Source organism: Hydractinia symbiolongicarpus, chromosome 15, assembly GCF_029227915.1.
Source record: "Hydractinia symbiolongicarpus strain clone_291-10 chromosome 15, HSymV2.1, whole genome shotgun sequence".
Classification (NCBI taxonomy): Eukaryota; Metazoa; Cnidaria; class Hydrozoa; order Anthoathecata; family Hydractiniidae; genus Hydractinia; species Hydractinia symbiolongicarpus.
This window is the reverse complement of record NC_079889.1, coordinates 6,130,316-6,158,009: the sequence shown is the minus strand read 5'-3', so window position 1 is coordinate 6,158,009 and position 27,694 is coordinate 6,130,316. Positions and strand designations below refer to the sequence as shown.

At 34.3% G+C, this 27,694-nt stretch overlaps 1 protein-coding gene and 1 long non-coding RNA gene across 2 annotated transcripts in view; one reads left to right on the top strand and one right to left on the bottom strand.

Annotated features, from left to right (window-relative positions):
* The window catches only part of LOC130628565 (uncharacterized), a 37,782-nt gene extending 20,787 nt beyond the window's left edge, over positions 1 to 16,995 (top strand). Inside the window, exons 21-45 of the mRNA XM_057441512.1 lie at positions 85 to 134; positions 1,218 to 1,534; positions 1,959 to 2,209; positions 2,703 to 2,863; positions 2,942 to 3,098; positions 3,193 to 3,304; positions 3,386 to 3,587; positions 4,096 to 4,213; positions 4,288 to 4,401; positions 4,741 to 4,914; positions 4,985 to 5,224; positions 5,433 to 5,564; positions 5,671 to 5,808; positions 6,824 to 6,949; positions 7,067 to 7,189; positions 7,272 to 7,475; positions 7,555 to 7,761; positions 7,842 to 8,090; positions 8,169 to 8,411; positions 8,481 to 8,681; positions 13,598 to 13,690; positions 13,774 to 13,935; positions 14,045 to 14,218; positions 14,577 to 14,702; positions 16,689 to 16,995. Coding sequence (XP_057297495.1) covers positions 85 to 134; positions 1,218 to 1,534; positions 1,959 to 2,209; positions 2,703 to 2,863; positions 2,942 to 3,098; positions 3,193 to 3,304; positions 3,386 to 3,587; positions 4,096 to 4,213; positions 4,288 to 4,401; positions 4,741 to 4,914; positions 4,985 to 5,224; positions 5,433 to 5,564; positions 5,671 to 5,808; positions 6,824 to 6,949; positions 7,067 to 7,189; positions 7,272 to 7,475; positions 7,555 to 7,761; positions 7,842 to 8,090; positions 8,169 to 8,411; positions 8,481 to 8,681; positions 13,598 to 13,690; positions 13,774 to 13,935; positions 14,045 to 14,218; positions 14,577 to 14,702; positions 16,689 to 16,885 — 4,271 coding nt within the window. The 3' untranslated portion in view covers positions 16,886 to 16,995. The remainder of the gene's footprint in view (positions 1 to 84; positions 135 to 1,217; positions 1,535 to 1,958; positions 2,210 to 2,702; positions 2,864 to 2,941; positions 3,099 to 3,192; positions 3,305 to 3,385; positions 3,588 to 4,095; positions 4,214 to 4,287; positions 4,402 to 4,740; positions 4,915 to 4,984; positions 5,225 to 5,432; positions 5,565 to 5,670; positions 5,809 to 6,823; positions 6,950 to 7,066; positions 7,190 to 7,271; positions 7,476 to 7,554; positions 7,762 to 7,841; positions 8,091 to 8,168; positions 8,412 to 8,480; positions 8,682 to 13,597; positions 13,691 to 13,773; positions 13,936 to 14,044; positions 14,219 to 14,576; positions 14,703 to 16,688) is intronic.
* A 1,118-nt stretch (positions 16,996 to 18,113) lies between these two features.
* LOC130628566 (uncharacterized) lies at positions 18,114 to 19,590 on the bottom strand. Its single transcript, XR_008981849.1, has 4 exons — positions 19,449 to 19,590; positions 19,206 to 19,302; positions 18,320 to 18,345; positions 18,114 to 18,237 (listed from the first exon to the last, which is right to left on the bottom strand). It is a non-coding gene; the product is annotated as an uncharacterized LOC130628566 (long non-coding RNA).
* Positions 19,591 to 27,694: the final 8,104 nt, after the last annotated feature.

Genomic DNA, 27,694 nt, shown 5'->3' with positions numbered 1-27,694 from the left:
CAGATTATGAAAGGGTCTGCCTGTTCTTTCTTTTGTTTCTGTTTTTAAATGCCAGTGTGACGAGTTAGGCAACCTTGCTCTTAGGCCGATGGATTAAAAACACTGTTCGAAAGATTGGTGATGGTTTGGCAAAGGTATTTATGTTGGTTGCTTGCTTTTTTTTAAATTCCGCTTTTGATGAATAAGATTGCGTACTAAGCACGAGAAGAGGTTTTTAAATTTCAATTTTTAATCGAACCAGTATAAAAAATTAAAACAAAATTAAATAAGCTACAGAAAACATGACATTATTATCTTCATCATCTTGCTTTTGATCTATTGTTAAGGAGATAAGTTAAGGTTAAACACCAGCTATACAATCTTAACACTTCAAGTGTGTACAAGGCTATGACCATTGCGACCTTGGCCACATTAAAATCACAGTAAAAAAATATTTGCGCGATTTAGTTGTCATCCAGGATAGTATGTATATCTTTAGATGAAATAAAAGTATAGTGTCACTTACTCGACCACGTTTATCTGTACACCAGTGTGTAAACAAAGTGAAAGAATATCATTATTCAAAGATCTAGTCAAGTATTGTGAAACCAGGATTCAGTCAAACCAGAAGTTCTACACAGTTAATCTTACATTATTTACTTAAATCTAACAAACATTTTTTAAAGTAAAAAGGAGAAAAAATACATTTTTTACTCATGTAATTTGAAACTATACTCCCCTCAAATCATGCTCCGACAGTTTTTTCTGCAGCAAGGTTAGCCTAGTGAACTAAGCTTTTTTCGAGTTCCTGTTATACAAAGACTTAGACGCAAGCGAATGTGTTAGAGCAAATCCCTAAGTTCAAATCCAACAATCAACACAAAATAATTTCTTACAGCAAACCTCTAATTATAATCAACCAAATTAACTTAAAGCCAGCGTGGTCACATCTCACCCTGTTTGTTTGGGTAAGTGAGATCATTATCGTTCAAAACCTTAAAAAAGAAAGGATTCTGTAATGATCACGTGAACGAAAAACAATAGTAGTAGTACCTAATGAAAAAGCGAGGTCAAAAAATGTAGTGAAGAAAAGAAAAATTGTCATATAGGGGGAAACCAAAAGTTCGGGAAACGGTATCTACGGCAGTTAATAAAATGTAAGCTGTATATTCGTTTTACCTCAAAATACAATTCCTTATTGTATTTGTTTTTGTATTTCTTATTCATGAAATGACTAGGTTGGACGAGCAGTGAAAAGTTTCTTCAAAGGATGGCGTCGACGTCGTTCGCTTATCGCGCAAAGAGATGAAAACTTTGACATTCACATTCGCAATCGAAGATTTATCAGTAAATTCGTATGTGAAGGGATCGTTGGGGGAGGTTGCAAAGGTGTCTCTCATCTCTGCTATGGTACGTGCAAAGCGGTCGATTTTATTGGGCAAGGATTGTGTAATGTTTTGGACGTTGCAGTTGGAGCGCTCAAGCTGGCAGAAAAAGCATGTGGATGGATTAATTCTGCCATACAGTTTTTAATGCAAATGTTTTTGGTGCACGGGTAAAGCTTACCTTCCTTTTTGTTAAACAAAAAATGGACCAATTAGACCGACAGTTTTTTATGAGAGAGTGTGAAATGATTTTAAACCCCATTTTGTTGAGTTAATTCTGTTTCTTACAGATGATGGAGCAGATCTCCAAATATATCTAGGGTTCTCCTTCATATCAAATACTTAAGAACATTTTCTGTTAACTGATTTTTGCTTATTCGCTTTAAAGTTTGTGTCCTATGTTTAGAAAAAATGTAGCCTTTATATATCTGCTAAAATTTCTTTATTCTGTTTAAACAACAGTTGATTAAAATTGCGACCGCGAGATTTGGTCAGTTATACCCAAATATATCTAATGCTTTTCTGAACCTACGTGTTAAGTTATAAGGGGTTTAAGACTCGTGGGTTTATAAGCTATTTATACATTTGGTTTAGAATTCGATTTGAACTCGGCCTTGGACAAAAATTTAATGGATTTATGGTTGGCGCGGAAATCGATTTGACTCTGTTTGGCAACCGAATGTACTTTGGTTTCCAGTTTGATCTTAAGAATCCGTTCAGAAGCATAATGAGTGCAAAAGATGGAAGTTTGTACAGATACAAAGCTGGTGTGCGACAACTTAGAACCGAACCCACTTTTAATCCTTACGACCGGCCCAACCCTTTCTCAGATTTTGATTTAGCAGGTATATATAAAATGCATTATTTCAGCGAAGCGTTTGAAATGTGGTTGCAGCTGTTTTAAAAGCTTTTTTTATAAACAACATCTTATAACAACACGAGGCTGAAATCCTTCAAAAACAAACAACTTGTAAGCAACATAGAAATAGAAAAAGGAGAAAGAACATGATTTAGACTTTCCTTGTGTTAAATGTTTATTCGACGAATGTGATTATAAATTTGATTTTCAATTTGTACCCAGGCTAACTAACCTGGGTAGATGTAATAGAGAATGATTTTGAAGAACCTATAAAAACAGTCAAATACATTTTGTACACGTATGGTGCAAAATTCTTTGAGGCTAGGTCAGTGGTACTAATATATATCAGAATCGAAACTATAGTCAAGAAAATTGTTGTTAAATCTAAGGTCTATGGGGTGGAATTGCTGAAATAATATTCCGGATATACCTTATTGTAACCTTTAAAATTTCTACGATTGATGTATTTTATGCACCAGGAACATTTGGTATTGAATCCTTGCAAACTGGAACCGAGAATAGAGTAGGAGGATGTATCGCTGCCCTTACGTCTCGTGACCGAGACGAGCTAGTGTTGGTAGGTTGTAATGCAACAGATGAACGCCAGCGATGGACTTATACTTTGAAGGGTTCGCTCATCGTAAGTTAGTCATTTTGTCTCTGTCCGGCTATTCTCCTTTGATACACCATTTATTTTCACAAAAAACGTATTGTTTAGAATTTGTATTCGAAAAAATGTTTGGTTATGTCAAAGACTGTCAATGGTAAGGTGTATCAAAATAATTGCGAGAAAGAGACACAGTCTCAGCTACACGAATGTGATGTCGTGACAAGAACGTTAAAGTTAAGAAGAAGTAGTCTCTGTATAACGACAGGTAGCTATTTCTAAAATGTTGGATATCTAATTTAATTTCTCAGCTGATTTTTCAAAAATAATGTTTTATTGACTGTTGCTGATATTTTTTCCAGCAAAATCTACTCCTAACGGGCCTGGATCTCTAGTCCACCTTGGTTCATTGAAATGTATCCATCTTGCTCCTAGTCAGCGTTTGGTCATCAGAACAGGCTGCCATCGCGTGGAGTGAGCTTCTTTCTGTTGTGTTATTCTCGTAAAGTAAGTGGTGTTTACAAATGCTCATGTTGTATGGCTCCTTCATTTTAGCACCGAATTTGAAATCAACTCCCATGGCCACCTTATCTACAAAGCTAGAAATTTGTGTGCGAGACCTTCTTCCAATAATGCAGTATCTGGTGCAAAAATAGAGATGGTGTCTACATCAAGTGGCTGCCACAAATTTGGTTTTACTAGACTTGGTTCATTACAGCACATGCAATCGAGACTATGTCTTCAAACCGCGAAACGGGTAAGTGTTGGGAGGACAAACAAGTCGAGTACAGAGTATACTTTGTAACGACTTTGAACTTGTAAAAAGCTTGAAATTTCTTGGTTTATATAAAATCAAAGCTTTAGTTTCTTATCTTCTTGCTGTTCTGTTTGTCATACACATTTACATTTGGAGCCCTCTTTGCTAACCAAAATTACCGTTACTTACAGTGTGCAAAGTACCAAAGAGTTCTGGTCTTTTTTTAATATCCTACTTTTTGAAAGACATTTCAGGGTGAAATTTTTAGTGCTAATAAAGTTGAATACGCACAGCTTACGAGCGCGAAATTAAGCTGTAAATAATGTTGTTTTTTCCTTTATCAAAATGTGAACTCTGTACTCGAATATTCAACAGGTTGCAGTTAATGCGATGTTTTGTATAAATAAAACGAAAACAAAATATGCGAAAATACTTTTGATCCAATTCGCACATTTTTTGTTAACAAAATGAACGCATGTCGTTAACCTACACCGTCACTCTTACGTAGGAAATGCTGCCTAACGAGTACACCGAATTAATCCTTGACAGAAAATGCGAATTTTCTATTGCTGCACGTGATAGTGGATCTTTACCAGATCCTCAAATGACGTTTACGTTTGTTCCAAGTAAGTCCGCTTGGGTTACTTAAATACTTAGAATGTTTTTTAAAATATGTTACATTTACAATTGTTTTTTTTAGAAAATAATAAGCTTTCCATGCAGGAATGCGCGGATTTCTATGACTCCCAGTTAGAACAAAGATTTGCTGTGTTGAATGAAGAGTTGCACAGCGTTTGTTCAAAATTTGCTACAGGTTGGTGTACTTGTTTGACCATTCTTGGTTCATTTGCTTCACATATTAAGTTCCCATACACACTGCACCTCTCATCTGTTACATTGTAAATCTTGCTACATTTTAGACCTAATCATTATTTTTTTTTCAATATAAAGAAACTTTAGGATCGCATTTCTTCCATCCCAAAAATCGAATGTGTATCTGATTACTATTCCATTCATGACGTGTAGGATGATTTTAAGTGCACTCATATCGGAGGTACCTCGCTTTGAAAGATGTAGAAAAACACTAAATTTTCATAGATATGTACATTCTTTGCTATACGCTCTCTCTGTTTATTATCTCCGGAATTTTTAGATGTGGCTCTGAATAAAATTGCATCGCAATCCAGTATCCAACACAACGGTTTTCCCAGCAGAGCTGTTGACGGAGATTTCAATTTCCAATGGGAGAAAGGATCTTGCACACATACAAAAGAAGAAATGAATCCCTGGTGGAGGGTAGATTTAGGACGGGAATACATTGTAACTGGTAGGGATAACTTTGTGTACATGTAAAAATTAAAAGACATTTCTCGGTGACATAAATTTTTTTCGTGTAGATGTCACCATAATTAACCGTGGTGATCATGGGGAAAGGTTAAAAAATATTCAAGTGCACGTGGGCGCAAGCCTTGTCGTTCGAAGGAATCCCGTTTGTCATGATCGCGTTCGCCAAGCACACGATGGAGAGGCTGTCCGATTGCAGTGTGATCCTCCAATTCCTGGTCAGTTTGTTGGCATTCAGATGTTTGGGAAGGGAACATTATCGGTTTGTGAAGTAATTGTTGCGTCAAGATTAGGTACGTATATTTCGATACATTTATCTCGACCAATCTGACCTTGTATGGTGTTGTTAACGGTTTTCGGTTAGCGAGGCTAATGTGTTGTTTGCTTGATTACACACCTGAACTGAACTAATCAGTTGTTCTGAGAGAAATCTGCTTTTCGCAGTTGTATTTCTGTATAAGTCTTATTAAGTTATTTATTTGATTTTGTTCATATACACAGGTGGCTTGGCAGATTGGTGTCAAATTGAGAACGGTGGATGTGAACAGATCTGCAACAAAAAGTGTGGAAGAGAAACCTCTTGCAGTTGTCTACCAGGATACAACTTAGCTTACGATGGAAAGACTTGCATAGGTTTTGTGTTATTCTACCTGCCTGTTATTAACCACGATACCTGTTTGTTGCTGACGTTCAACACCGTCTTGTTTGCACCTCGTTTTACTGTCACTTTTTTATTTAGACATCAATGAATGTTTATCAAACAATGGGGGGTGCCGATCAGACAAACAAGCATATTGTGTCAACTATCCTGGTGGTTTCTATTGCGCATGTTCGAAAGGCTACATTTTGAAAGATGACAGTTTGAAAGAATGTGTTGGTAGGTTGTTGTTTTTGTGCTAAAATATTTCTTGCATGGCCGGGGATGCAGGAGAAAGAGCCACGTTCCCTCCTCAAGTTTCAAAGCAATTATGTTGTTGAGGGAATCAAAGGTGACGCAACTTCGAAATTTTCGATCACGGTCAATTTGAATGCAGGGTAACTTTCGTGATACTACGGTTGTATTTTTAAGGGCTGCTTTTGGACCTCAATTTTGCATTGTTTTTTGCTCCACTTTTTTTCTAACATCAACTCCTTAGATAAGAGATCTTAATAAATTTTTGAATTTCCGCGCCCGAAGGCGTAGGAAATTCTTTAAAACCGTCGTTTTTTCTTTCGGAGCATTTTTTGAGAAAAAATCGACCCTGGGATTTCACGTTTCTCTGAGAGGAGGATCTAACTAACCCTGTCCCAAATAGTCAATTGCAACGTCACAGATTTAAACTTCGTACCCAAACTCCCTAAGTACTGGGAAGTCATCTAAATGACGTTTCAGGCCAAATTGGTATTTGTTTTCGACAAAATTTGGCACAGTTAACAAAAAAGTATGCTGAACATGATGGTGACATTAAAACTTTAATTTTTTTCCCACCTTAAATGTCATTTTAGGCCAAAATTGGTCCAAAAATTAATACTACTTTATTTTCGACAAAATTTGGCACAGTTAACAAAAAAAGTATGCTGAACATAATGGTCACATCAAAATTTTGATTTTTTGTCAACTAAATGCCGTTTAAGACCATAAACGTTTCAATCGCAAGACTTTCAACCATGAATGGCTGTATTTTTTGTTAGCACGTTTTGTTTGCGTTTGTTGTAAGATATAATGTCACTTGTGTGCTTTATCTTCAGAGCTTCATGCACCAAACCTCTTCGAATGTTTGGAAATTCTTAGAGCCCCCAGGGCTTCTTGTTAGTTTAGAAATAAAATATTCGTTCCAATTTGTAAACTATCACATTTAAGTGAGGTAGAATTTCTAAATTGTTTCTGTACAAAAACGTGTATACATTTTTAGATATCAATGAGTGTGGAACTAGAAATGGTGGCTGTGAACAGATGTGTAACAACACGCTCGGCGGCTACATGTGCAACTGTAGAAAGGGTTATGAAAGAAAACCAAACGATCCTTATGGATGTCAGAGTATGTTCGTTTTGTTGTTTTTGTTGCATCTTTTTTAAGAACAGCGCGATTAACAGGAAGGTACAACTCTTCACTAAACGCCCTGGTGATACGATTTCATGATTTCCTTTCTTTCAGACGTGAACGAGTGCCTGGTTAAAAATGGTGGTTGCGATCACACGTGTTATGATTACGACGGAGGACACTTTTGTAAATGCAAGCCAGGATTCCGACTAATGGAAGATGGAAAATCTTGTGAAGGTAAAATCCTCACTCTTATTTTGTTGCCCACACATGATTCATGCTGTTAGTTTTACTTCTTATGACGAATGCGTTTGTTCAGAACTTTACTGCAGCGTGCTTGAGACTCCTCGATGGGGGTACGTGTCACCATCAACATGCACGAAGAAATATCAAAACATACCCGTTGGTTCAGTTTGTAAATATGAGTGTGCAAAGGGTTATGAAATAAGCAAACAGACCAAGACCACTACGCTATCTTGTAGAATTGATGGAACATGGAATCATGCTTCAGCAAGCTGCCACCGTGAGGAATCATTTTGTGATTATCTTTTCCACATAATGTCCAATCATATTTTTATGTATATGTTAAACTTCTTTTTCAGCTGTTAAGTGTCATATCTTACCTCGACCGGCAAATGGAGGTCTCGTACCATCGCGTTGCCATGACTCTGCTAAAGGGTACAGTGAATATGGCCAACGTTGTGTGGCCTACTGTAAGCATGGTTATAGGCTTCGCGGACCTGCAACAAAATACTGTCAGGCTGACAAGCAGTGGTCCAGTGGTGGTTCCACTGTAGAATGCATAAAAGGTGTGTTGTTGGCTCGAAGTAATTAATAATATAATTTTCTTATTAATCAGTGGATACTTTTTTGTTTTTGCTTATTTTAGTGATTAACCCTCCTTATCTTAACTGTCCAAACGACATCGAAGCCACCTTATCTATGACTAGTAATTGGCTGACACTGGGTCCATTGTGGCAAGAACCACAAACCAATATAAACGTTTCCGCGCTCCAAGTGTATCCCCAAAATGTTGGTTCAAATTACAAGTTTAAATTTGGAAAGAACTTGATTTCATATACAGCTGTTCACGAAACTGGTGAAGTATTGGCGTGCTCTTTCTTCGTCGAAGTGAAAGGTTTTATTGATAACATCCTTACATATTGCAACAAACTAAACAAGATGATAGGTTTTATTGTTTTGTTATTTTTTTCAGACAAAACTCCTCCGCTGGTCACCAATTGTCCATCTGATATAACAAAAACGTCTTCCAATGATCGCGAAGTGATCCATTGGCAAGAACCTACGTTTTCCGATAATGTCGGCATCCGTGAGATTAGCAGACCGTATCGCACACCTGGAAGTATATGGGTGAACGGAGAATCAGCTCGCATACAGTACATCGCAACAGACAAAGCTGGCAATGACCAAATTTGTTCATTCACGGTTTCATTTAAAAGTAGGTAATTGTTCAGTGCAGCGGTCTCACTTGTGCATGTACTGCTAAATATGTTTTAATCTCTTAAAGGTTTGATCTGCCCGGAGCTAAATAGTACGTTAACCACAAAGGTGGCTGCATATTTTCCACGCAGAAGATACGCTGTATCCTGTCTTCATCAAAGAACACTTTTCGGTAGTTATGGTCTTCAGGGCGCAGTAGCCTATTGCAAAAATGGTGACTACTACATTGAGCAGACCAACATTGGGATGGTAACACCTGAGTGCGTAGGTAGGTTGTGTAGAATTTAAAAAAAATATGTTTGTTATTTGTATCCCATTTATTACGTCACCGGCCAGAGACAGTTTTACTCGTCAAAACCCAGCTTAGTATTAACTAGTTTTTAAGTTATAACGATAATGAGTATCCAATCTATATCGCCATTGCACGAAAAAATCGCGGTCAAATTTCGGAATTGTATGGCTAAGTAATGAGAAATAAAATGAAGAAATAAAAAACGAAAACAAAGCAACAAAAAAGAAAACGAAAAGACTGATAATATTTAAATCAAATAAACAATGGGTGGAAAACTTTCAATCCAGTTAGAGTTACTTTTAATGAATTTTCTCGTGGTAACAGACCTGGACTTTATTATTTACCCTGTAAAAAAGAAAATAAATAAAAACAAGATATATTAGATATTAGTTCCCTTTTCTCTTTCCTCTGCGATTTACAGGAAATAAAAAAAATATTTAAAATCGCAAAAATTATCTTACATTGGTTTTCACGATGAAAATATATCTTTTATAAAACTTTTTACTCTCCCCTCTCATGATTAATAGACGGAACATTTGAAATTTTCTTTAGAAACAAGCTTTTTAAATACGTGTAGTATTGCTATCGGAAGCAACATTGACGATCTTTTAAAAGACTTGCATAATCTCCTAGCAACAAATTTGATTAAAAAAAATAATAATATAAAATACTAGGGACAACCTGGGACAAAATTGGGTAAGTTTTCCAAACCCGAGTTCCCGAACCTGTTTCAGAATGGACGGGTTAATGACGTCTCTGTAACAGTTTGTCAAAATTACATGATCCTATACATTTTCTTGAAACGGATTTGGGGACACAGGGTTGGGAAAATTACCCAAATTGGTCCTAGGTGGTCCCAAGTTACCCACGCGGTGAAAAACCATTGACGTCACCACCTCGTTTCCAAGTTATTTGTCCTCAAAGTTTTAGGTGCACTGTAGTAGCCTCATTAATGTTAATATACTTTCCTTTGACGTCCGAATATTTACCTCTGTCACGTATTGCCCTCACAAGCTCGGCAATACTTCGACATCGGTCAATATTCTCCGGTATTGCCCTTATTATAGGGTTAGTATTACCCGGGTAAAAGGGCGGCATTATTGTTTCTGAAAATAACGCAATGTGATTGGTTAGAACTTCCGTCATAGCGGGCAATATTCCACGGTATTGCCCGCTACCATAGCAACCGTGTTTAAAGTTTAAATATGGTAGCATTAAATGTAAATAAACACGGAAAAAAGTAAACAAAACGCGAAAAATAAGTGAAACTTACTTTTTTGTTTTCAAGAATTCTATGTTGCAGATACAATTAAAACCTGTGATGTTTACACGATATTCGATTTTAGTTCGAATTTCCACGTTCCATATGTGAATAGTTTCTATAAAGAAATGCTTTCTACGTCCTGCGTATAATGTTATATATATAACATTATAAGCAGCAGGATGACAGACAGACAGACAGACAGACAGACAGACAGACAGACATTATAGGAGATTTAGAGACACTAGTTTATGATAATATTGAGTCAAAAAAAATTCGTTGCGCAGTTTAAAACGTCTTTGACTAAGTTTTTCTTTATAAGAAAATTAAGTTTGTTGAACGTTTGGAATTTTCTTGCGCGATGGCATACGCAAGAAAATAAGTAGTGACGACATCATAAGGAAAGTAAAATAAAATTATTGTCAAAATAAAAATCCAGTTATGTGAATAGACCTATTTCCATATCCATTTGGTTCCGCTAAATATGCCTGCGAAAATGCAGAATAACATAAAAACGAAATTAGTTATGAGCAAATTTCGGGATGCTAGTTGTTTACATGCAAGTTTGAAGAGTATATCAACAAAATGTTCATCTTTACAGCTTTTAACTAGCATTTTCACATAATCGTAGTTAACACAGTTATAAAAGGGTTTTGGTAGCGGTAGTGTGACAAAAAAGTTAAAATATTGCAAATTTTAAGGGCGTATCTTTTGGTATATGTTAGCTATCTAGCTAAACCTAAAACCTAGCCACGTTTTTAGAATGATGTAAATACATTTTTATTTTGTTGTTCCTATGTAAATTTAGAACTAAAACTCAATATACAGTTTACTAACGATCAGTGGCACTTCATATTACTCTGGTCAGTTAATTATTATAAAATTAAATTAGCTTGCTGGTAGCTAGCCAAACTAGCCAGCGATAAGCTACAATCCTGGAAAAACATATTGTGAATTTCATTTTGAGCTCCCCATTCCCAAAAAATCAATGTTGAATATTGAATATGCTTGACTGATGCTAACAGAAGTACTGAAAAACCTGGAGTACAAGAGAAAAGTAACATTGACTTTGGGGGAAAGGGGAGGGGACAATAAAGAGATTTCGGCATAAAGAATACGAAATGGATTTTCTGGTAGCATTTTCACAAGTTTTTTTCCAGGGTTGTACGTATAGCTTAGCTGTATGAGTAATCAACAAATCATTTTTCAACATTTGTTGCGTAAAATGATAAAATTATTTTTAAACTACCAGCTGTTGTGATTATGTGCCTGTTGCACTCCTTCTGTCACTACTCTCTCTTACTGACTGTCAATAATCATACATTTGTATTAAGTATTGTGATGGTTAACCTTGTTACTTACAATTTGTAAGTAATATGAATTGGTAGGGCATAGAGCTTATTATAAATCTCCATATATAGAAAAAGTAATTTACTTTTTTTTTTTTTTAAATTGGTTTGTAAAGTGATCCTCTCAAGGAAAAATTTGAGCAAAATCACTGGACAATTTTAATTTGCCTGAAAAAATACCAAGATGGTAACTCTCTGAATAAAAAATTTAAGAACCTTATTTTTTGTATTTCTTAATAATTTTACCAAATAAAATCTACGATAGAGGCTTAAATTGTGACAAATAAGCAAGAACATTCCAAGGAAAGTTTAAAGTCCAACCTTTCCCACAAAGTCAAATTAGTATCCCAATTCTGAAATCACAAAGGTGTAAAGTGTGAGTTCTAAATACTTCCAAAACTACCCTCACTTGGAAAAAAAACGAGCTAAGGCACTCACAAGGTCAAGTCAACTACTATTTTAAATCCACAGTCAGTAAACCTGGCTAATGTTATTTTCACAGATTTTGTTTAAAAAATAAGCTCAATAATAGAGACACAGGATATATACCAGCAACATCACCAATTTTGATAAACAACTTGAAATTTCACGTTTGTTTGGAACAAGTCAGCCAGTCAGCCAGCCAACTAGCTAACTACTCATTTCATTATATTCAAAGCTAGCTAGCTCATTTAATTAATACCAAGAATAATAAACAAAGGCCCAATGATACATTCTATTATCCCATATTATCACCAAATAAATGTTAGTAACAATTTGTATCACAAATTAATTTTCCAAATAGTGCAAGTAAACAAACCATATCTGCACTACTTCGCTACAAACTAAAAATTTGCTCATAACTAATCTCGTTTTTATGTTATTCAGTATTTTGGTATATATATTCCGCGGAACGAAAATGGATATGGAAATAGGTCTATTGAAAAACCTTTTAACATTGTTTTCAAAACTTACAGGAGATGCAACCCACACACAGACAAAAATAATAATAATAATAATAATAATAAAATAGCGCATCCAACTGGGCAGCTATTGTTTTTGCTAATGCAAACAATCATATTCAGCAAGTACTGCCAGCTAGACGCTTAGTGAGAAGCGAATTAAGCGTATTCACGAAAATCAAGCGAAAATGGCAATTGACGAGAATATGTTCAGCGAGATAAAAAAATAATACTGCACTTTTTACCAAAACCTGAATTACGTTATCGCAGGTCTATAATAATATGACATGTACAGTTGCGTATCCCATACCTTATATCAAGGGAAAATTCGTTAGGAAAATGACATTTATTTTGTCAAACCTGCAAAATTTTCTCCAACGAATGATTTTCGCCGGCTAACATATTCCATGACACATAAATTTTCCTAACGAACGTGCGTGACGAAAAGGGGCTATTTTTGTTATTTTTGTTTTTGCTTGATAAAACCCCTCATCCACGATCAAGAAAAAGTTTAGAAAGAGTTTAGAAAAATAACAAAAAGAAAATTCATAAAAATACAATTTTGCATACAACTGATGAAAAATTTTGTCGGGTAAAAGTTACATAATAATTTAGGGGTGACATTTTTTCCCCGATAAAAAACTTGCCCCCTTCTCTCAGTCTAGCTATGAAAGTGTTCCAGAAATTACTTTAACTTAAAAATTATTTCCGCGACAAGAGACTTCTAATCGTATTTAATCGAAAAAATTATGTTCCGCAAAATTAACGTTTTATCCTTATCGCGAAAATCTCTACCGTGCGGTGGTATTTAACACTAACACTAAAAAGATGATTATTTAACATCTATTTTATAATACCCGTATATGTCAGTCTAGCGAGACACGCAATGCGGTAAATGAAGGACGGGCTCATCCGTGGATTTATTCAAGGACCACCGACTAGTGTCTTGTATTACAGGTAAAATCACTTTTCAATTTAAAATAAAAAAAATGTTTTTTAACCACATACTCCATGTTTCTTATTTTGAGTTTGAATAAAACCGTGAGTTTCTTTTTTCACATAAAATATGGCGATAGTGTAACAATATCTAGGGTATTTCTTAATCATTAATTTTTTTAAATAGCTTAATATGCAAGATAAAATAACATATCCAGCAAACAAAATTTGTTTCCTTTCCTGTCTATGGTGTGCTTTACAAGGTTCCATTTTGCCCCCCCCCCCCAAAAAAAAAAAAAAAATGTATATATATATTCTTATTTTATTTTTGGTTCATGACAATTCAAAAATTGACGTTCCGATTTCGCCAGATTGTAAATAGGTCGATCTGTTTTCTTTACTCAGGCTACCTAAAGACAGACGTGAACAGCGCGTGCAAAGAAGGGAGTCAAAAGTTCGTGTATGATGATTGGTTTAGCGGAAAATCTTATTACTGTGGTATGTTTTACGTCGTGAAACTTTAATTGTGTAAAGACTATCAGTCTGTGTTTTTAATTTTAACTTTTTTTTTATGTTCTTAGCATCATGCCCAAGTGGAACGTCATTCAACCGCACATCATCCAATTGCGAGCTATGCAGAGTAGGCACGTACCAAGACGAGCAAGGTAGCATTTCCTGTGAAATGTGTCCACTCGGTTATTCAACGAAAATAGAAGGTGCTAGAAACATAGCGCAATGTTTGGGTAATGCATTTTTTTCTTATAGAGATAAAAATTATGTAAATTGGCATTAGTCTGTGAAGAAAAACCTTGAAATGTGAAAATTAAAAAAAAAATACACTCAACTTTGTAGAAAGATGTACACCAGGCTACTTTTCTGCATCTGGTTTAAACGAAACGAAGCAACATTGCAAGCCATGTCCAAGAGGGAGTTTTACGTACCTGAACGGTAGTACGGTGTGCACGTCCTGTCCGGAGAAAGCTACCACCAAAGCAGAAGGAGCAAGCGACGTTAGCGAGTGTTACCGTAAGTTTCGCAGCTTTTTTAGTAACGTGGTTAGATGTGCAATAGCTATTTCAAAACATGGCGTTTGAGTAAAAGCATCAAGTCTTAATATTATCTTTTTATAAATATTAGCAAAGAATGGATAAATGAGCCAAGACGATTAAAGTTAAGATATATTTTCTTTATCTTGAGCTCGCAATTGACCGAGCAAGTATTAAGTTAGCAAATCTTAAAAAATATATGGAGAGGTCACTGGATAATGAACTAAATTCGCGGGATACACACTGCCTTGCTATCTGTATATGCACGTTTATTTTTTCTTCATTTAGGTATTTTGAATGTTGAATCGTTGTACTTTTAATATATACTTTTTGTGTAGAGGCGACCACAATAACACGAACGAACCCAAATCAGAGTACGGCTGGATACGAAAAGAGCAACATTGAAATCGAATGTTTCTTTGAAGGTTTGCCAGTCCCTAAAGTCACATGGTCCAAAGTGAATGGTATGTTTCTATTGTTTTAAATGAATACACTCAGTTCTGTGAGCCTGTTTGTGTTGAAATACACTCCCAATAATTTCCAGTTAAAGAAAATCTTGGTTTAACTTGTTGAAAAAAATACAAAAATAGCGCAATGAACGGAAATAAAATTAGATGTTTGCATCCCGTTACATGGACACATAACACTCAGCTATTGTATGCTACCTAGCTTTTATTGGTTCAAAGTGAGAGTCACTGCTGATTTTAGGATGCTTCTAAGGTTAGTCAGGTATAGATTTTGAAGTGTGTCTCAAAGTAAATTATAAAGTTGACATAATCCTTTCGGTGTCGATGAATTCAAAAAAATACACGTTTCGTTTAGGTTAAAAGCCCTGTAACTGACTAGAATTTGAAATAATAACCTAAAACTCGGTATATTACATGCTTAGACCGGTTTTATAAAAGTGCTAAAGATAATGAATTTAATTCTCGTGATCGTATAAGATCAAAATAAACCGTGTGCGACGTTTGGGACGAAGTCCAACAATACTAATAAATTTTAAACTCGGAGAGTATATAGATTACCTTGTTCATTTTTACTTCTATTAGACCGGTAAGAAAAAAAGTTCATGTCAACATAAAGTTGCCGGTCGATATGTGGTATCCCGGATAATTGCAACCATTTTTCTGGTCCTTTGAGCCAAATTACACCCTCGTAACTGGAACTTTTGCTTAATTTTTAAAACAAATTCCAGAATTCCAACGCTTAAATGTTTTTTTTTTACATTTGAATCACGTGTGTGGTGACACATCACAGTTTTCGTTCTAAGTGACTATATAAAAGTAGCTCTCATAAATTGAAATAGCCCTGTCTTATTCTAGCACTCCTGGAACCTTTGGCACCTATATTTTTGAGGGCTCCAAATTTTTTCCCAGAACTGCTTTTTTTGACGAAATTAATTTTTTTGTTAATAAAATGATTCTCTTAGCAGAACCATTTTTTTTAGTCCCCCTTAAAAGTTTCATTTATTAAACGGCAACTTTATATCTTCCATTTTACATTTTAACCACTGATGTACAGCTACTCTTTTTAAATAATCCTGATCTGGTATGAAAATAGTTAAAGTATGCATTATTTTTATTTTGGACCAGTGCGCAAAATATTTGCTACGTAAGTACTCGAAAATTAAGTACGCGCTAGTTCTAATTACGCTAAACGCTAAGATTAAATACGCGCGAAAGGAAGGTAGGTTATGTTAGGTGCATAAACAACGTCCAGTGACGTATCCAGAGTGTTTTGGGACTACCGTTTTCTTATACTGAACTTTTGTTTAGGTTAGTATCTCCGAGAGGCACCACCATGGTTGGTGTCGAAGTGAAAATTTTGGGTTTTGAGGTCCCTAGATAGCCGGAAAATGGCTTTGCGCCACTCAAAACAGCAAAATTTTGTACAATTATTACTTGCATTTTATTACATAATTTTATATTGTTTGAACACTGAAAGCATACAAATATCGACCAATAAAATTGTGATTACCAACCTTGTCCCCAGGGCTGTATTGATTTCGACGGAAAACTGTTCACCAGCGTATGTTCACAGACGTAGCGTTGGGCCTATAACATAGGCTGAAGCTATCGCTCACTCGATTTATTTTGAAATGTCCGAGTAAGTAAAGATGGTGATAGTCTCAACTGTTACGAATGTGATCGCATGTGCGTCAAATCCAAACAGTTTAATTGTTTTGAAGGATCGCGAATTTGCTGAGAAAAACATACTACTTAGAGCTTATACTTACTTAATTTACTAGGTTTTTTTTTCTTTGCATTTTTTATTTTTTTGGGATAAGAATTTGGGATCCCATACCGGTAAACCAGTAGCAAAACCTCTCTGGATACGTCGGTGACGTCGCTAATTACTCGTTCAACTGAAGGGTTGTGTGTTAAAGGATTTTCTTGTAAGTTTTTGGGGAGGCGTTTTCACGTAGTATGTTCTCGCGGTTTTATTTTTAGGTAACCTTCCTGCTCTTCGAAATATCGACTACATTTACGACTTAAATGTTGATATCATTGGTTCTTCCTTGACATTGTATCAAGTGAGTACGAGCGATGCAGGTATGTACAAATGCTCGATCGATAATCAGTTTGGACGCGACGAAAAGATGGTTCAAGTTGTTGTGATCCCAAAATTTGCACAAGGTAGAAAATAAACATTCTTCGTAGAACTTATATTTTCAAAATGATACACAATGAGTTTGTTTGTTTTTTAAACTCGTTCGATGTGTTTATTTGGTTTGTAACATGACTGAAACTAAAACGATTGTTCTCTCTTTCTTTTATTTAAACAAATCAACATATGAAATCTCGTTACGCTTAAAAAAATATGCTCTATAAGAGTATCAGACTGAGATTTCAGGTTAAAACAATAGGTGTATTGTTTAGAACAATGGAGCAATAAAAATAATGACCAGCCTGGTTAGAATTTCGATATTCTTATAAAAAACAGTTATAAAACGTCAGACTAGTCTCATTTGAGCGACCACAAGCCACAAAAGTACATAAGAGCCACCACGAGCCACAAAAGTACACACGAGCCACCACGGGCCACAAAAGTACATACGAGCGACCACAGGCCACAAAAATACATACGAGCCACCACAAGCCACCAAAGTACATGCGAGCGACTACGGGCCATAAAAATACATACGAGCAATCACGGGCCACAAAAATACATACGAACTACCACGAGCCAAAAAAGTACATACGAACTACCACGGGCCACATCCAAGTAGCGCCACGTACATGCAAAAGTGCATTATATATGAGCTACTTAAGTCATAAGCCTGCCTAATACAATAGCTATGACTCGATTTTGAGTCATTTCTCTTTGCGCAAACTATCTGGTTAGCGGGGTTTTCTTTTCAATATAACTTTTTTTAGCTGAGATAATTGAAAAAGTAGTGGATAATGTCATGTCATCTGCAACCAAAAAAGTTCAAAATTCATAATGTACCTAGTTTGAAATAAGTATAAATAGTGCAGGAAATTGGTGCAAAAATTGTGCTATTAGGGGTAAAATTAAGTAATTTGTTACAGATGAAGTTGTCATGAAAAGAAAAAGAATGTTTCTCGGATCTATCTCAAAATCATATTTATTTTACAGACCAGAATGTATTCTTTAAAGAACAAATTTAAAATATTTTTGTTAATGGGAGAAAAATATCGCGTTTATTATAGCGTTTACCTTTGGATTATGATAAGTCTATTTCATATTCGTGTACAAGTCACGCCACTATAACCATAAAATAGTTCATTTATGAATTTACTTACGTTCAGCATCGTCTTCTTGTTTTTATGTACGTGTTAAATTTTAAGAACAGTGGTGCTCTACTTTATAAAGTATCAAACGTGTTGGATTCTTCAAATAAGACAATAATCTGTTATATATAGTAAAGGATGTAAAAACGAATTACATAAAATACATTTGTATTTAAAACATATAATCTTCACCACCGTTGAAGTTGTGCCATTCTGACTGGAGCAGTTCGCGGTTTATTAATTTCTGAAACACAAAGTAAGATGCATGCGAATTCACACAATGTAGTTATTTGTTACTGATTGCATGTATAAATAAACTAGCTAACCTTTCTCTGACGTATTGGTAAAATTTCTAAACGAATAAAGAAATAAACATAACTATAAAAATCCTCCCACGTAAACCAAAAAAATCATAAAGGAAGCACAGAATTAAGCGAATAGAATTTGAACTGAATACATAACGCAAAACAATAACAGGAAGGCGACGCGTCTTAAAATATCACGCCTTTGAATACAACTAAAAAACGACATCGTTGCAAAGTTAATGCAGCTTCGCAATAATTTTGCCAAAATGCAGCTGTAGGAAAAAACACCAAAGATCGAATATTACAGAAGATTGACTTTAATTTATGTCCCAATTTGAACAAACAGAAGTAGTTGGCCGAAATATATATATAATTTACACATTTTTTTTACTTGATCGGCATTTTCTCTATCATTTTTAACATCATTTCCGATTTCTATGCCAAATTTTATCAAAAACGGAAACGGTTCCAATGAACAAGTCAGATAATAATTACAGATCCGCGAAAGTCACATGATACGTGCAAAATGACTCGTGGTACAAACAAATCAACCATACTTGAAAGTGAGGACAACAATGAACTCACCATGACCGCAGGAGTATTTTTCATAAATTACTCTCCTTCGGGGACTGATCTTATTACAAAAGTTTTAAAACACCAGATAACTGCGACGGATAATTACAAAACATGCAAATAAACAAACAAACAAACAAACAAACAAACAAATAAACAAACAAATAAACGAACAAACAAACAAACAAAACAGAAAATAGAAACGAGCAGCAACTGGAACAACAGCAAAAACCACGACAACAACAAAACAGAAACGACGACGCAATCAAAAGAAAACAACAATGATAACATCAAAGCGGTGCATGAAAACAGTAAAACTGAACTTTTTTTTTACCTGTTTTGCTGTTGCTGTCTCCACTGCTGCTGCATACGTTGATTAAGGTATCGTGGTTGTTGATTTTGTGTTTGTTGATTTTTGCCATTGTTGCATGCTGAAAAACAAGAGATTTTTTATTAAGAAAGTAAACAAAAATTGAAAACAAAACTTTAAGCATGTAATGATTATTGTATCAAAATGTGAGGATGGTCGGAAGAAGTAAAGAAAAAAGAAATATAAAATATAAAAATAATTAAATACACTGCGTTGACTGTTCTGCTCCCATGATGACTATTTGTATTCTATGGACGGTCAAAGTTAAAATTTTGTTTTATGTGAGAAATATAGCTGGGGAATTTCCCATGCATGAAATTACAAGAATCACTAATGTGATAATATTCAATGAATTACGATAGTTACATGACGTTTTGTTTACTTTTATTAGGGTCTCCTTACACGTAGAGACTTTCATAAATAACTCTTGGACTGGTAATATTTTAATAATTATCTTACACTTCTGAATATCTTACAACTTTATACAACCACGAAACAACAACAAAGAGGGCTGGAAAAAGGGCAAAGATTTTTAACAATTTTCATATACAGAGTGAGGAAGTAGGGAGAGAAATGAAATATGATAATAATAAAAAAACTTTGCAAATTGAGCTATGACCGCAAAACATCGTCCGTAAGTTTTAATGATTTATTTGCGTCACTTAGTAATTACTTCTATATAATTTACCAATGGTAAGGAAAAGGAACAAAAGATCGTGTCATCTTTTCACACATTACGTAAACAATGCATAATGCGTTTCTGAAAATAAAATAACAATAAAAAAATAAAAATGGTGCTATTTCTTTAATTGCGGTGTTAACAGAATGACTAAACAGATTTAATTTATGTTAACACATGAATTAGGCCCAGTTTCTATATTACTAATTTCTATACATAGCTAAATTTATGACCAAAGTTGTTACCCCAGTTGCATGTAAAGGGATTTTTATCTGCCGTACAAATTTTAATCATCCGCCTTTGTTTTATGTTTATTCACCAGTTGACGGTATTAGCAATTTTAAATATTTGCGATGGAGTCTTATCTCTGGCGATCCACACAATTTTTATCGTGCATTGCATTTAAAAAGCAGCTCAAAATTTTAATAATCATCACATTTTAATAACATTTGTAGCGAAGTACTAACGGTAAGTTGAGCTCGACTTATCTTCGGTTTCTCTAAAATCTCTGCAACCAACCACATCTGTATATTATTGCGCTACTAGCTGACCGATCCAACTAACACAGGCAAAAATGAATGAAATTTTTCTGGCCGACCTACAAAATTTCTCTCCGATCGGAATTTTTCAACATTCAACATTTGTTTTCCCTGTATTTCCCAACCTTACCCCAATAACAGTTAAATGTTAACCATGTAATTTCTATAAAGTATAGCTAAGCACATTTTAGTTTAAAATTGCTGTGCACCTCAAGCGGTTACCATTTTTGCCTATATATGTCAGTACCGTATGTATTTGGAATGTTTCAAGTTTAAAAAAGCTGTGAGATGGAGTATTCTCTTTAAATAACATTTTTTTTTAAAAAAAAACTACTAAAAAGCTAAAAACACTAGTAAAAAATGCCAACTTTTCGAGATATTTTGAAATTAGGATTTCTTAGTCAAATGAAGCGAAACAGCTACGGTATATTGGAGGGTCAAAAGAAAACAAGAAAGACAGTAAATGATTTTTTTTTATATGAACAAGAATTAAAACCTCAGGTGAGTTAAGGAATGACTCCGAATTTTACGTTTTTTGTTCGTGTATCCCGCGTTTTCAAAATATGACGGATTTTGATGGTGAATGTATCGGCTTGGCGGACATATTGGTTGGTGATGTATCAAAAAGAGGCGCAGACTATTTTATCAACAAACTGTACTTTTTTGGTCCAAGAAGAAATTTGTTTATGATATATGTAAGTATTATATGACTACCCAAAAGATTAAGTAATATAAAAAACTCTCCCATTTCCTTGTTCTCGTTTATTTTTTTCATTGCAACAGCCAAAATGTGATAACTGTTGTGGCTTAGGTAAAGCTAGCCGTACCTAAAAGCCGTACCTAAGCCGTACCTTAGCCGTACGTAACTACACTTTTCTTTTTAAGGTGAGGTAATGTATTTTAATGGAAAAAACTGAGCTAATCGTAGTGGTAAATTTGTTGTGTCACTAAATTTCTGTTTCTCAATCGCCAATGAACCCGCAAAATACAAAAAATGTTAACGAAACATGTTGCTCATATAGTAACCAAACGGGGGAGAGCGCAGGAAGGTGTTTCCCAAATCAACAATTTAAGTACCGCTGGCAATAAAAAGGTGGTTAGTACGAGCGGTGAACTTCAATGCGACTTATCAAGTAAAGTAAAATAAAGGGGTAGGTTAGGAAAAGAGAGGAAAAATATGAAAATTATAAGACAACATATATTTTACGGTTGGGTCCTATCATATAAGAAACAACTTTAAAGGCTAAAATACGTACAATAAAAACGAAATTAAGTTAAGTACGGCTAGCTAAAATAAAGTACGGCTGGACAATATTAAGGTACAGCTAGGTCCTATCGTATAAGAAACATCTTCAAATGCTACAAATGTTCCATAAAAACGAAATTGGGTTAGGTACGGCTAGCTAAAATAAGGTACGACTGGAAAATATTAAGGTACGGCTAGGTCCTATCGTATAAAGAAACACCTTCAAATGCTAAAATTGTTCCATAAAAACGAAATTCGATTAGGTACGGCTACCATTGATCAAAATGAAAGTACGGCTGCACATCTATTTAAAGTAAAATAAATTGTATAGCTGAAAATATAAAAAATATTACCTAAGAAACGAGATGTTTTAACAAACACAAACAGGATAATATAAGACTATATTTTAATAAATATCACTATCAGTGTCAGATTGATTGCTTACATTCTCTAACGTTTCCATTTCTACGACCAAATCTGTAATAGATCTATCTGATCTTGATGCAATATATCGAAACGCTAACAACTGTAAAAGAAAGATGTCAATAAAATCAAAGGTCGTAAAGAGTGATTTAGAGGTAGCAGGCATAGATACAGGCCAGTTCTGTTTATAGTCAGTCAGTGTGACTCTTAACCCAATTCTCAAACAATTCAAAAAAATACTGGGTAAGAATTGGCCAGGGCTTCCTTCCTTGACGCTGCTTATGACATTCTCTCCATATTACTTCGATATTGTGGACTTCTGATGATAGTGGCGATGCTTTTATCGAAGGTTTCATCATTGACTGTTGCACAACAGTAAGAACGTATAAAGGACGCTTCAGAACAAATAAATTTCAAAACATGCTTACATATATTTTCAGAATCATTTTGATATCATTTTGAAAAAGACGTTGCATGTCTTTAACTACTTTGTTTGTTGCAATCTCCTTTACAAAAAGTGTTTCGTCTGATGCAACAAGGCACGAAAAATGCGAGCCGGGATGGCTGTCCAGCGTGATCAGCTTTAAATGTGAGAAACGGGACTCTAAAAAGGCTTTAATCTGTCGTAAACAACCATCCGTATTCTCCAAATCAATTGCAATCAAACATTGAGCTACCAAAAGCAATTGCCGAAACTTATATGGATAAGTCAGGATGTTTCTTTGGTTAAGAAGACCGAATAGTACTTCGCAACAAATAGCATGTGTTTGATCAGATTGAGATGTTTCATTTCCCGATTTTTTCAATTTAACAAAAAAAATGTATCTTTTGGATAGATCCCTGTCCTTTGTAAATAAAGAACATTTGCAAAATGAATAAGTTTTACAAATTTCACACCTGAAATAGAAAATAAGAAGAAATTATATTTATGGTTTTCAAAAAACATCTACTGCTTTAAATCATTTCACTAGAACGAACGTGTACGCATGTAAAGCCGTAAAACAACATAATGCATTTTTAGGTGTTGAAAATAGAAAATAGTAGTGTATATTTTGCTCTCGTAATAGAAAAAAAGAGTGTGTGAGGAATGAAGTGACAGTTTTTTTTGTAAGAACCACCTAGACTTGGATTCTTTTGGTTATTATTTTTCATCTTATTTGTTAATGTGTTAGCGCATTCTCATTTTAATTCTGTCAAGAAATATTTCTTTATGTTTGTTGTTGTTTTTAGAAAAATCAGTAAAATTTTGCCCTTGAGTATAGTTCTTATTTCGTTCTTAACCTTATTGTTCTTATAAAAAATTGTTTTTATAAAGAGTGTATATGCTGAATTAAATCGGGACACAGTTAACACAATCAAAATTAAAAATTAAAAACCTTTACTCACACATTCTTTCGCGGCTTTTTTAGGTTCTTCCTTTTTCTTATCGTTTTTCATCATTAAAATAACGTGCACTCATAAACAACAACGAATATTACATTTTTTTAAAAGTTCCTTTGTTTTATATAAAAAGTTCCATTAACTATAACATCCAACGAATAAAAACGCGTGTGTTCTTCAACTGGCGAAAACGTTAATTCTACTCCTTATTCAGACATTCACAGTCTATACCTCAGTTAGACAGAAGATTTACCGCATTACTTTCAAAGTAGCATTTTTTTATTTTCCTGTGCAGAAAACAATGTGGAGCCAACCTAGTAGAGCTTATTGCATACAATTTTTTTCTTAACCTCGCCCGCACTTTACTTTCCCGTAAACTCTACTTCTTCTACGTACTTATTGTTTTTCGTTTATATTAAATTTTTTTAAGCATTTAAAGTTGTTTCTTATATAATCAAATCCAGCCTTACCTTAATATGGTCCAGCCGTACCTTATTTCAGCTAGCCGTACCAAACCTAATTTCGTTTTTATGGAACATTTGTAGCATTTGAAGATGTTTCTTTATACGGTAGGACCCAGCCGTACGTTAATATTGTCCAGCCGTACCTTATTTTGGCTAGCCGTACCTAACATAATTTTGTTTTTATTGAACGTTTTTAGCATTTGAAATTGTTTCTTATATGATAAGACCAAGCCGTACCTTAATATTATCTAGCCGTACCTTATTTTGGCAACCGTATTTAAATATAGCGCTGTAGTCACTTTAAGCGCTAGCTGTACAGCTATTACGGGAACCTAACCTAATATTGTCCGCAGCGTAATAATGTTCAATCTTACTTTACTAAAGTTTTCATACATTCGATTTTAAAAATCTCTTTTGTATTTGTATTAAAATCATTTTATAAAAATTATAATACATGTAAGATATATTATTATCGGTATTTCATCATTGAGGATTCCCTAGGGGTTACTGGGGCTCGACGATGGAGTGCTCCATTTTGCATCATATTTATCGGCATAGATATTCACCTAAAAGACGAAATAAAAGTTAGACAATTTAACTTTGGTATACATTAACGACTAATTTTAAGCTTAGAAGCAAGTGGTCTTACACAGAGCTGCTAATTACGAATTTTCTTAAGTACGGCTAGGGTACGGCTAAGGTGCGGCTAAGGTGCGGCTGTTAGGTACGGCTAGCTTTACTTTAGCACTGTTGTGGCTAGTTAGCTTCTTTTATTAAAAAAGCAGTATATAGCTATATAGCTTACAGCTAGCTAATAACTAAAAAAAGAAACTGTAGCCAACTCTAGTCTAGTCTCGTATTGTTAGAGAATGTAAAGGATCGGGGTGTCTACTAAAGACTAAGCACTAAGTGACTTATATTTTTTTGTACTTTACAGTATATATGCAATATATACTCTTCATCTGTTAAAAATATTTTGATGCTGTGCTAGAGATTTCGGACTGTAAACATTAAATACCCACTATTCATTAACTATGAGTGGTGTGCTCTTAGCAAGAAATTTTACTTCATCTTTACAACGCTATCTCTTATTATATACCTATTTTTTATTTTTTTTTATAAAGATTTTGGCGAATTACATTTAATGGTGTATATTTTCTGCCCATGGACAACATATTCTTCTTCTTTAACGTTGTTCGTATCGTCCAGAATTATTTTCTTATATTTTTTAGTTTATTAACTTTCCTTATAAATATTTCTCAGATTTGATACCACTTCTTTGTGAAGCTTTTTTTACTGTCTTGAATTGGGAAATGGCACACTGCTTCCTACAAAAGCAAGTAAAACTAGTGCATATATGAAATATAGAAGGAAGACTTGGAAAGTCGAGAAAATCACAAAATAAAGCGGAAAAACTTGCAATTAAGCATTTTCAAAATTTTTCACATATAAATTTGGAACACTGTATTCTCATGAAGATTAATTTTTTTACAGCTATGAAAAATTGTTGCTATGTTGCTACAGCTATGAAAAAATGTTGCCATATGGCTGTGATATTCCAAATGTTCTGCTTAACTCTGAGAGATTGAGCTGCATAAAAGTGGCAATAAAGTTTTACTTGTAGTAACAAAAGCAGAACACTGGGTTGGTGGACAAATGTGATAGTTGACAAATAATGTAACCACCTTTACATGGTGAAATAGTCCAATATTATCAAATTGGATTTTTAAAGGATGGACTATGTTGTTTTTGTTGTGATGGCTGTGATGTATCTTTGATAAAAGTATAATATATATTATTAAAGCGGAAAATGTTTCGGAAGTTCAATTCCATATTTATTTATTTATTTATTTATTTATTTATTTATTCATTTATTCATTTATTTATTTATTCATTTATTCATTTATTCATTTATTCATTTATTCATTTATTCATTTATTCATTTATTCATTTATTCATTTATTCATTTATTCATTTATTCATTTATTCATTTATTCATTTATTCATTTATTCATTTATTCATTTATTCATTTATTCATTTATTCATTTATTCATTTATTTATTTATTTATTTATTTATTTATTTATTTATTTATTTATTTATTTATTATTGTGATGTGTGATATGATTGTGTGATATGATTGTCAATATGCAAACCTAGATCGTACTAATTTTGTTGTCTGTAAATTGTGATTTGCTGGAACAAGTCGGTGTTGAGGTCCAAGACATTTTCTTGTTTTTATCTGATTTTAAAATGAATTCAGATGATGATTGAATAGTGAAGTCACATGTTGATAAATTCATTTTTTCTTGTGTTACAGACTTTATGGTTACATTTACGATTGGAGTTGTGCTAAACTGAAAAACTGTTGCTGGATTTTGATTTATCGGAATCTCGAGGCGTTGTTCTATAGCTTCTATTTCTTTATTTCTAAGTTCTATAGCTTAATTCAAAAAAAAATCTTAACAAATTTGTCCATGTGTCTTCCCATATGTCAGTGTTTTTTCTGCCAATGTCAATTTTGTGTATATTTTGTGTTTTTTAAGTCGGTTTAAATCGGCTATTGGATTTTCAATGTTTAAAGAAAATATTTTGCTGCACTCAAAATTTCAGACTGTGTTTTGCCTGTTCTTCTGTACCCAAAGATAACCATTTTTCGGGTTAAAAATTTTCCATATAATATGTTTTTGTATAACCTTGCCGCCTAATATTAGGTGGCAAGGTTTTACAAAAACATATTAATCAGGTCTTTACTTTTAAGATAAATATATTGCTTAGATTTGCAAACCTTGTCTGGAAGTCCTGAAAATATAAGTGTTGCTTAAAGTGCTGTATAATTATAAACCCACATTGAAATAGTGTAGACATATCCGAAAGTTTCTACTAACTAGAGAATATATTTTTTTTTTAAATTGAAACCAGGATAACAACCAAATCGCTTTTTGTTCACACTTTCCCGCTTTACTGCGCTATTATGATATTACGGGAAAATTACCGGCACCGATAATTTTCTACAAACTCGTCCCGCGGAAACGCTATCGCCGATATTTTTTGAAATGTCGCTTATTTTGGGAAAATGTCGGAAAAGCTTGTCCTCACTATGACGACTAGTGCTAACGACAGGGACAAACTTGATTCGAACGAGAAATACCCCACATAGTGCGAGAAAAGTTATAATAAGTTGGGAAATGTCTCGACGCCGGCAAAAATTCTATGAAACGAAATCTTGAAAACCGGCAAACACGCCATTATTTGCTGTCAATGTCGGAACTTATAACTTTTTCTATACTAATTTAACCATGGACAATTGAATTCAGCCGTTCGTTAAACACGATTGATTGCCCTCATAGTGTGCGACAAAAATCCGACGGAATTCAACTGCGTAGGGTCAGTCCTTAACTCGGCCGAGACGCCGACCGTGCAACGGGTCAAAAAGCAGCAAAGCAAAAACTCTATGTAATCACGGACAAAACAAGCGCAATCAATTTTAACCAAACTACAAATTTATCATCAAAGAAGATCACCAAAAACGTATAGAAATAGTTGGAGGAAAAAATACGATTGGGAGTATTGAAGGAAAGATGAAAGGACGGGCATGCGTTTTGGTAAACAGCTGTCTGACGAGCACTGTCTGTGAAAATTTCAATAATTATTTTGTTATCAACGAGCATTCAATTAACACACGGAATCGAAATATGTTTAGAAATAGTTGGAGGAAAAAA